This window comes from Antechinus flavipes, chromosome 3 (assembly GCF_016432865.1).
Source record: "Antechinus flavipes isolate AdamAnt ecotype Samford, QLD, Australia chromosome 3, AdamAnt_v2, whole genome shotgun sequence".
In the NCBI taxonomy this organism is placed as follows: Eukaryota; Metazoa; Chordata; class Mammalia; order Dasyuromorphia; family Dasyuridae; genus Antechinus; species Antechinus flavipes.
In genome coordinates this window covers 291237590-291248051 of record NC_067400.1, presented here as the reverse complement: position 1 = coordinate 291248051, position 10462 = coordinate 291237590, and the positions used below count along the sequence as shown (strand labels likewise).

Genomic DNA, 10462 nt, shown 5'->3' with positions numbered 1-10462 from the left:
GTCAATTAGGGTAGAAGTTTCATTTTAATCTATCTTAAGGGATCACCTAATTATAAGTCTATAGGTAACTTCTCTAAGCCTCATCCTCTGTAAAATGGGAATAATATGATGTCTTATGGTTTTTGTGAGGCTCAAATAAGGTTATGTATGGAAAGGGCTTTTAGTTATTATGCAAATACAAGTCTTAGAAGAGCTCCCCATACTTTAAGCCTTCCCCTTATAGATTTTATGGCAAGAGAAACTTGACTTATGTACTATTACACTATGCACCATAAAACCAAAGCCAATCTCACTTTATTAAAGGATAAATAAATAAGAAAACATAGGTGCTGCTCACATTGTGTTTAATTTTCTTTAGTTTTACAGAGTTACCAAAGTCATTTATAAATCAAAGAATATAACTTGCTCTAAATCTGAATTAAGTTGTAGTCATTGTAATGACTACTTTTAAATTCTTAAGAAAGCGGCTTTTTAAAATTAAACAATTCTAAAAATGGACTTTAAAGTAATTTTGTAAAGTACAAAAAATAGCAGACTGGAAGTTTACTTTATCTTATAAAAGACTGCAAAATAAAAAAAAATCACATTTCTTTAAGAAAAACAAAATTCAAAATCATAATAGTTATTCAATACGCCAAGATTGGGAAGAAGTAAAATCTGCCTTTTCATTCCAACATTCTTACTGCAGCTTTCTAAGGAGCAGACATAGTAAGTCTCTTTTTTTCCTAAGTGTTTTGTTTTCTTTTTGTACAGCTTCTAGTTACAATTGGCATTCGAGAAAAATGAACAGATGTTTTGGCTTTTAAAGCATTTTTGAGGTATTTGAAAATTGATTGTAGGCTGGTAGAAGGTGCTAAGCTATGATTTTCTGTACCAGCAGAAACCTTTGGACAATCCATTTTCAAAACAGTAGCTACAGGTTTATCCAATGGCTTATGGCTTGTTATCCATTCACGACAGTGATGTTTTATCCATGCTAATAGCTGTGTATCATTTCCTAGCTGATGCTCTATATGGTGTGCAGAATCAATAAGAGCTACAGCATATACTTTGTTCATTACTTCCCACTTTTTCTGAACAAGTAAGTCCATGAATACCAAACCTCCATAACCATGGACAATAAAAGCTACATTCCTGGCTGCACTTTTTAAAATGAAATGATTCCAGATGTAGGCAGTATGTTCCTCAGGTGTACTACTATACTTTTTAGGAATACACTGGGAAAGCTTTGGCAAAGAAAACGGGTTCCCAGGGTGAAACATTTCTGTGGAAGATGACTCAATAGGGTATCTTACAGGACTTTGACAATCTTTTTCTAGTTTTAAATCCATGAAATTATCATTGGGGTTTAAAACAATGATACCATAATCTGACTGCAATGCTAGTTGAATACAAGGGATTTGACTTCCATGTTGTAGGCCATGACGGACAATAGTCTGTTGACTCCACTGCCCAGCTCGAAAAACTCCATGGTCTTGAAGGAGGACAAGAAGAAGGGAAGGATTAGTCAATGCATTTTCACTCATGAAAAAGAAGCTCCTTGGTTCCATAATAGCCTGAATTGGGATATATACTTTGCATAGTTTGCACACCTTCTCCAGGAGTTCATAAATGTAACATTCAAGCAAATGTCCAAGAGCCTGGTAGCGCTTGCTGTTTCTCTCAAGGGTATTTTTGTAATAATTAAAGATGAAGGGCTCATGTGTTTCTGTGTGTCTCAATTCAGCCTTTTCATTGAAGTCATACTTAAGTTCTTCTACATATGATGACTGCTTCATAAATTTTTGGAAACTCAACTCCTGTGTTATCAGGAACCACTAGAAATAAATAAAAATAATATTATATATCAGTGTTCAAAAATATGTTTATAACCTGAAAATTTTTTTCCCATGAAAAAAGTTCCTTCCTTAGATTAAGTGAATACTTTAGGAAGTATATTAACATTATAGTCTGAGACAAAATTCCCTACCTTCCAAATCATTGTAGATTTGAGGGATATGTAAAGTTTGGTTAAGGTTAGATGATGAGTACTCAAAAACACCTGGTAGCTAATTATTATTTAACATCTCCATTAATGTAGAGTTTATTTGGATTTGGTTGTTGTAAGATTTGATCATTCCATATTATCTTGCTTTAAAATGAGCAAGTAATGGTTTATGCCAAATAGATGAAGAAAGTAAAGGCCAATTTTAAAAGCCCTCTATATCTGGGGGAAGGACCAATAACATTTTATTCGAAAAATAGTAGATTTTAATCATAAAATAGACAACTTATTGAAATTTATTTACAAGGCTGAACAGACAATTACTATTGAGCAAAAAGTATCTTACTGTTGTGAAAGATTTCCCATAAAATTTGAGTTCCTTGACAATGAAGACTGTAATATTTTTTTCTTTGCATCATTACTGCATAGTATTTAATTAGTATTAGCAATTTAATTAGTAATTAATATTTAATAAGCACACAGTGAAGCGATGCATTTCTAAGATGCACAAAATTTCCTACAGAATATATTTTACATGGGGAAGATTCAGATGAATCATCATCACTACTAGAATTTATTTTCTAAGATTTTACCTGCTTACAATACCCATTTTTCTCAAGCACACCAAGATGCAGAAGTGAATTTAGAAATAACATCATTAAACTCAATATGCGAAGAGATATAAATAGTTCTGCAAGCTTAATTTCTTAAAGGACTGATTATGTTGGTCCCTCAAGAGTCAAATAATCATTTGCCCATTGGCCTTAATATTAACATTTAATTTTTTTTCCTCCACAACTCTTTCTATAAACTTAACTAATATGACAATTCCAAGCAGAAAAAGCAGAAAATTTAAAAGAGGGCATATTTTTGGCAGAAAGAATTTATATGAGATTCTTTATTTAATCTGTGGAATGCAAGTTCATTGAAAGCTGAGACTCATTTTTGTCTTTGTATCCTCAGTGCCTAATAGGCAGCCTGATCTTGAAGATACTGATCTGGCCTGGAGTTAATTGGATCTGAGTTCAGGTGCTGCCACATAGATGAAAGTTCATAAGACACACATACACATCTGTCTCCATCTCTGGGTAAGTTATTTAACCTTTTAGTATTTTAGGTAACTGGTATTATGTAAAGTCAGGCTTTGCTTAATTAATCTAGAAAGGCATATGTTCATTTTTATTGTCAATCTGATTAAGAAGTTGAAAAATATCCCCAAAGTGCATGTAAACCTACTTACATTCATGTTATGCTTCAAATAAATTCACTTCCATTCAGATCAGACTTCCTGAAGATTTCATTTAGTAATACTCAAAGGAATCTGTTAATTGACAACATGAAATGAATTATCAATATAGTTTCAAATTATTAAAATAATATTCTTAGTCTTGTTTATATATAAAATTTAAAGAAACCTAAGAATTTTGATATTACTAGTATACAATAATAAAACAATTATCTTATTTACCATAATAATGATAAGAAGTTTACTCTATTTCTCCAACCAAAACTGAATCTACCAATTTCTATCTTCAAATTATTTTTATGGAAAAAGTGAGATGTGGAATGTATAAGAGATAGAACTTTATTTTCCCTCCTATATTATTAATGTGATTATTCACTTTTTCTTTTTTAATGCATTAACTTTCTTCAGAGTTTCTCAAAAACTTTCAGATGAGGATTTTGTGTTTTATAAATGCTCAAGAAATTGAAAAATTAAAATTATTTAAAAAAATAACTTTCGGGGTTGCTAGGTGGAACAATGAATAGAGCACCAGCCCTGACGTCAGGAGGACCTCACTTCAAATCTGACCTTAGACACTTAACACTTTCTAGCTATGTGAAACATTTCTGTCACTTAATCCCAATTGCCTCAGCAAAACAAACCAAAAAACCCTTCAATTTTTCCTTGTGAGTTTCACAAGTGTTGAAGAGATAAACTATAAGGAGCATATCAAGACAAAAAACATTCTAAAATTTAAAAACCCAAGAAGACCCTCATTGACATTTGTTCATAGTGCTTTAATTGGTTCCCCTGGCTCATATAAATCTTCAAGAAACACAGTTTTTCTTGAAATACATTTGATTAACTTCTTAAGCACAAGGTTCTTGCAAGTATATTTCTTATCCTTAATATGGCAACTTTCAGAAGTCAATCAATGCTACTTGATCTCTCCCTTTAATTTTCCTATCTCTTTATGAGCAATAGTATCCAATAAAACTCTTATGAAAGAAATTTATAAGAAATGTAGGATATAGATGTTTTTCCATTATGAAATATTTATATTTGGAAATCCTACTCACATTATTTTATCTTAGCACTATTTGAAAAACATAATTTAAAATTATATAGATTCCGATTCATATTTACTTTTCTAAATTTCTTGGGTTTTATTAAAATCACAAAGAAACAGATGCTCTATTTTTGTAGTATTTCTACTCAAATGGCATATTTTACAGCTGATTGGTCCTATTTCTTTCTGCATATTTTCCTCACTTAAAAATGAAAGAAATGTATGATTCAGTTCATAATATCTAAATGATGATTTAAATTCATAGAATATCAGTTAGAAGGGACATCAAAGATCCTCTAATACGATGTCCCCCTCCCCCTTTATAGATTAGAAAATCGAGTGCCAGAGAAGTGATTTTCTCAAGATCACAAAATAATAATGATGATGATGATAATGTTCCTAGCAGTAGTTGTTATTTGTACAATGCTTTAAGACTTTTAAAGTTTTAGTGATACCTTGTTTTTACACATCCTATCTGAGTATATATCTCTCCCCATCCACCACACCTACCTTGCTTCCTTTGTAACAAAGGAAAAACAATAGTTAAGTAAAAACAACTGACACAATGATCTAGTGCTTTAATAACTTCAAGGAGTTCATAACCTTGCTAAAATGCATATGTTAATAGGTAATATATCCTTATAGATAAGGAAACTGAAGCCAACAAGGATGTTGGCTTATTCATGGTCACAGGCCCTCTGACTCCAAATCCAGTGCTTACTTCATAAACCATACTGTTTTCAAATCAATTATTGTTTTGTCCTTTGTTCTGGAAGAGGACCATGACATCAGGGAGGCAATGCTGTGACATACAAGTGAATTGGATTTGAGTGAGGGAGGGCTGTTCCACATCACCTACCTCACTGTCCCTTCCAGTGCCATCTGGGTCCAGTGACCAGATATAGATCAGGACAACTGGAGATGGTCCTGGATGAAATGGGAAATCATGGCCTTTTTAAACTAAGGTCTTCAATGGGTCTCAGTTGCTACACCCATTCAGAGATTAAGGCTAGGTAACAATTGAGGCAAGAATCTCCTCTTTAGCTTAATCCAAAAAATCTAAATAAATGAAGTGAATGAATGAATCTGGAAGGGGAAAACTCTCAGGGTTTCTGGCTAAAGCAGAAATGACTGTATTTACATTCAATCTGAGTCAATGAGGACCCAAACAATGACCAAATGGGGTTTGGCCTAGGACCTGTTGGTGGCCAATTAGAATCAGATTGGTTTTGGTTTAAAGTCTGGTCCTTAAGAAAGAAATCTAGCAGTAAGCTCCAAGATATTTTTTGCGGGGTTAAGAGGTGCAAAAGGCCCCAAAAATGCTTTTAAGAGCATCTCTAAATAACACCCTATGTGGACAAAGGAAGGAAGGGAAGGAAGGAGGGAAGGAAAGAAAGAAGGAAGGAAGAAATATTCCAATTGACCAATTGCAGGCTAGCTTTACTCACAGAGATTGTTGTTTGTCCTTCGTTCTCAGAGGACCATGACAACTACAAGAACAATAACAAACCATGTTTCAAGTTCCAGAATAGTACCTTCTCAAAGAGTTTCATAATTAAAGAGATGAGTTTAAGAATTCATATGGATGAAGAATGCTTACCATTGGTATTTTGCCATGTATTTGGATGGTCAGTCCACTGAATGGATGATGGAGTGCCATCAACATAGTACCTATATTTTCCATAGATACTTTACATGGACAATAGGCCACTTTTAGGATTGATTGGAGAAAGTGAATGAGTTTGATTGTATTAGAGAAATTAGGTAATACTTTCATTGGCTTTAGCTGCTAACAAATATATTCATTTTTAGACCCTAATACTGTTCCTGTGGGCTATATGGTTGTTAAACACAATCTTTTAAGAATAAAAATTCGAAGTGCAACAGAGAATCATAGTAAGGTATGAGCAGAATGGGACATTACCTACAATGACCTGCACACAAAAAAGGTATTAAAAATGATCATTTCAACAATGTATATTTGCAAAAGGAAAACAGGTCACTCGTATAGGAAGAGAATAAGTAATAATAGGCCTGGATTCTACTATTGAATACCTAGAAGGCCTCTAGTGCAATGGATAGATTATATTCAAGAATTTGTGAAGGATATGGACAAAATTACACAGATTGAGAAGGCACAGATGTGTTGTAAGCTGCACTAATCAGGAGAGTGTACTCCTTCCCATTCCATCTCCTCTGGGCTGGGCTGAACTGCCCCAAAGTGGTGTGGTATATAATGACCTGGATTTGAAGTGAGGAAGAATTAGGTTCAAATTCTACCTCCCATAACCACTTTTTGTGATTCTAGGGAAATCCCTTAACCTTGCTTAGCCTCAGTTTCCTCATTTGTTAAATGAGGATAATAATACTTGTAGCATCACCTCGAAGGATTATTGTGAGGCTTGAATATAATCATATATGTAAAACATTTTCCAGAGCCTGAAGTACTACTATGCAAATGTCAGTTTTGCCATAGGGACAATAACAATACCACTTATTTCCTTGGATTGTTGCAAGCATTAAATAATATATGTAAAATGTCTTATGAACCTTCATTTTAGTATCAGTTATTATGATTATTATTAGTAGTGTTAAAAGTAGTGATTATGGGATACAAATCCAGATAACCTGAATGACCATGCTTAGGCAGCTGCAGAGATATCCCTTAAGGGGCCATGGAAAAGGAAATGGAGGTATATGGGGAGGAAAGAACTTCAATCTGTGAGATCCTCTTTGACCCAAATTGGTCATTGGTCTCTGTTGGAATGGAAAATAGAGAATCAATCAATGCATTCCATCACTGATTGTATCAGGCAAGGTTCTGTGAATTGGAACACAAGGAAGAAATCCAACACATTGTTCCTTTTGTCACTATTAAATCTTGACATGATCTATTGAGCAACAAGCATTTCTTAAGCTAGGTACTGAGGAAAAACTATAAAGAATGAAACAATCTTCATTTAGGAGTAGAAAACGTATCTTTAGCCAACACTAAGTGGGTATAGGATGTTTCCACCAACTGCAAGATAGGCTTTGAGAATTCCTGCTACTGGACAACTTAGTCTGAAAACTTCAGAATAGACTTCATCTATGAAGTAGTTAAGACAGAGACTGTCTTTTTTTTGCTCTCAATGTTTAGCATAGTTTCAACCCTTATATAAATACTTCTTGATTACTGATTACTCAGAAGGAACAAGAGACATTAAAGAATCTGGAATTCCCCATTATTTCCTGGGTCTACAGAGGTCCAGGGAAAGTTTGCTCAATTTGTAAATTTCTGAGTTCAATTTTCTTTCTTTCTTTCCTTCTTTCCTTCCTTCTTTCCTTCCTTCTTTCCTTCCTTCTTTCCTTCCTTCCTTCCTTCCTTCTTTCCTTCCTTCTTTCCTTCTTTCTTTCCTTCCTTCTTTCTTTCCTTCTCTCTCTCTCTCTCTCTCTCTCTCTCTCTCTCTCTCTCTCTTTCTTTCGCTGAGGCAATTAGAGTTAAGTGACTTGCTCAGGGTCACACAGATAGGACGTGTTAAGTGTCTGAGGCTAAATTTGAACTCAGGTGCTCCTGACTTGAGGGCTGGTGCTCCATCCACTGCGCCACCTAGCTGACCCTGAGTTCTATTTTCTTAGATTTGTAAATAAATGTGTCGAAGTTAGAACTAGAAAGCCTGATTAGCTTAAGGTTATAATCGGCAAGGCAATTGTTTGGCACTTGAATACATTCTTTCTCAAGAACTCGGATTGTGTTTCTTATCTATACAGCTAAAACCAAGCCCGTGGAGAGTGTTAACTTGGGTACTCTAGTGAGCAAAGTGTGAAATGACCTCAACCAGATGAACTCAAGCTCTTCCTTTTCTGAACAGAAATATAGGAAACAACGAGTTTCAAGAAAAAGACAAACATAGATTATGGTTATAGTTAACTATAGATGGAGAAAAATTAGATGTGAAGTTGACAGTTCTAAAAATCTCCTTTCACAAGTGTGGCGGGCCGGGGCGTGTGAGGGGAGTGTTCCTGATTGCAATACTTCACCCCTCCCTTCCCGAAGGAATCACTGGAGCTCTCAGATCCCACATATTCGGGCGAGGCTGTCCAGAGGTTACTAGGAGATACCGAAGTCTGCCCACTCCACCCCCCGACAGACTGCTTTACTCCCCTTCCCCCCAACCTTTCACCCTGGCTCCCGATATTCTTTTCTGTTTTTTGAGAAGCATCCACATTTACCAAACCCTTTAGCGGAGAGGAAAGCAAGAAACACTTCCAACTCAGGAGGCGGGAGCTACGGCGTCAGAGAAAGAGCGGAAACGCCCAGTCGGGGCGGGCCAGCGTGGGGAATGTTTGGAGCTGGGGAGTAAGGACCAGAGGGGGCAGGGAGAGAAGCATTCTATTTCCGGTCCGGGAGCGGCTTGGGGCTGCTGCGCAGACGCGCCGACTAGCTCTTCACGTCCTTCCTTCCTCTCTCCCCCTTTCCCAGCTCCCTCCCCCGGCCCCGGCCCAACTGGTCCTTCTGCGCTTTCCGTGGTGCTGCCGCTACTGCCGCCGTCTCCCCAGCCACAGGAGATGGAGAGGAAGACGAGGTCCTCGCGATCCGGTGGTCGGCGGTTCTTACCCGGTGAGAAACATTCAAAAGGGGATAGGACGGTTTTTCCACCAAGAAGGAGAGTTCCCGAGGCAGCGGCCCCGGGAGCTCCTGTAGCAGTGAAGATGCGGGCGGGTGGGTGTGTATGAGAGAGAATGGCGGGGACGGCCCGGGATCGTCCCGGTGCGGGTGTTCTCCCAAGGGAAGCCCGGGCCTCCCAGCGCCTCCGCTAGCCCCCATCAGACCCGCGCATGTTGTCATCTGGAAAGGTAGAGGCTCTGCCGCCGCCTCCCTGAGCCGGGGTTGTCCAGCACTCCACTACGCTGCGATGGGGCGTACTGGCGGGAGAGACTGTCATCCCGCGGCCTGTCATTCCATCCCCAGCCCTGCCGCCGCCACGCCTCCCTCCCGGATCTCCCGCGAGTCTGGGCTGGCTCGCCGACTCGACTTTCTGCAGCCCCGAGCGGGAGCGGGGTTCTCCGGGTTTTACCTCAGTCTTGCCGCTTCCCCTTTTGTTTGTCTGGCTTGTGGCCTCCGGGCTGAGTGGTTGGTCCTGACTTTTTTTTTTTTTTTGTCGAAACCAACAGAAATAAATTGTATTTTATGGAAAAACGCCTCCCCCTAACTTCATTTCTCGGGGTCCCCCTTCTGCCTCATCCCTCCATTCCCTTCATCTGAATGTATTTATGTACTTTGGGTGTTTTAAAGACGGGGAAATAATATTGTTACTCTTCTAGAATCTCGTCTGTGAACGGTCGGGTGTTTAATTTTGAAGTCTATTAAGTTTGAAAGGCAGGTGCCTTTCAGTTTGTATACTATTCTTTTTTTTTAATTAAATTAAAAAAATTTTTTTCAGTTAGCGGTCTTCTGCCCCGATCCAAAGAAAAGTAAAACCCCTATTGTAAACACTTTTAGTCAAGCAAATTTCCCATTGGTTTTGAACAAAAGAAAACACACTCCTCGTTTTGTATCTTTGAGTCTTTGACCTATCAAGAGGTGTGTTGTTCATTACCCAGATCAGTCTTTCATAGTTTTTACGGTATTGTCACTGTATAAATTATTCCAGTTCTAGTCATTCAACATTAGTTCATAAGTCTTGTTAGATTTCTCTAAAACAATCCATTTCATCATTTCTTACAGCATTAGTGTTGGTCACATTTCTATATCATAATTTGTTTAGTTGTTTTCCAGTTGATGATTACTCCTTCAGTTTCCAATTCTTTATCATCTCAAAAAAACCAAAACAAACCAACCTGTAACTATTTTTACGCATCTCTTATTTAGAATTTGTTTTGTTTAGAATTGATCCTTTCCTTAATTTACACTCCCTCTAATTCCTCTTTCTCCTTTCTCCCCTTTCCTTCCTATAGTCAAGTTAAGTAAAATTTATCTTTGTATCCAACTGTGTAGAGAATTTTCTGTACTCCTTTTGATTAGTTCAAATGAGAGGGAGGTTTAAATGTCAGCCCCTTCTCCCACCCTCTCCTTTTCTTTGTATAGACTTCTAATTGCTGTTTCCTATTATGAGATAATTTCCCCTAACCTTTTTGCCCTCCCCTTTCCCATATTCCTCTTCTTCCTTTTTCTGTTCCTTTAAGACCAAGACATAACAAGGCA

The 10462-nt window shown here is 37.3% G+C and overlaps 2 protein-coding genes across 2 annotated transcripts in view; one reads left to right on the top strand and one right to left on the bottom strand.

Annotated features, from left to right (window-relative positions):
* Nucleotides 1–327: 327 nt before the first annotated feature.
* LOC127554012 (putative protein FAM172B) lies at nt 328–8563 on the bottom strand. The gene is made up of 3 exons (XM_051985204.1): nt 8491–8563; nt 3225–3305; nt 328–1817 (listed from the first exon to the last, which is right to left on the bottom strand). The coding sequence occupies exons 2-3, from the start codon at nt 3228–3230 to the stop codon at nt 726–728; spliced, it is 1098 nt and encodes a 365-aa protein (XP_051841164.1). The 5' UTR covers nt 3231–3305; nt 8491–8563; the 3' UTR covers nt 328–725.
* Nucleotides 8564–8665: 102 nt separating this feature from the next.
* Nucleotides 8666–10462, top strand: part of SENP7 (SUMO specific peptidase 7) — a 163839-nt gene continuing 162042 nt past the window's right edge. The window contains exon 1 of the mRNA XM_051985203.1: nt 8666–8878. Within this exon, the coding sequence (XP_051841163.1) occupies nt 8827–8878 (52 nt within the window). The 5' untranslated portion in view covers nt 8666–8826. The remainder of the gene's footprint in view (nt 8879–10462) is intronic.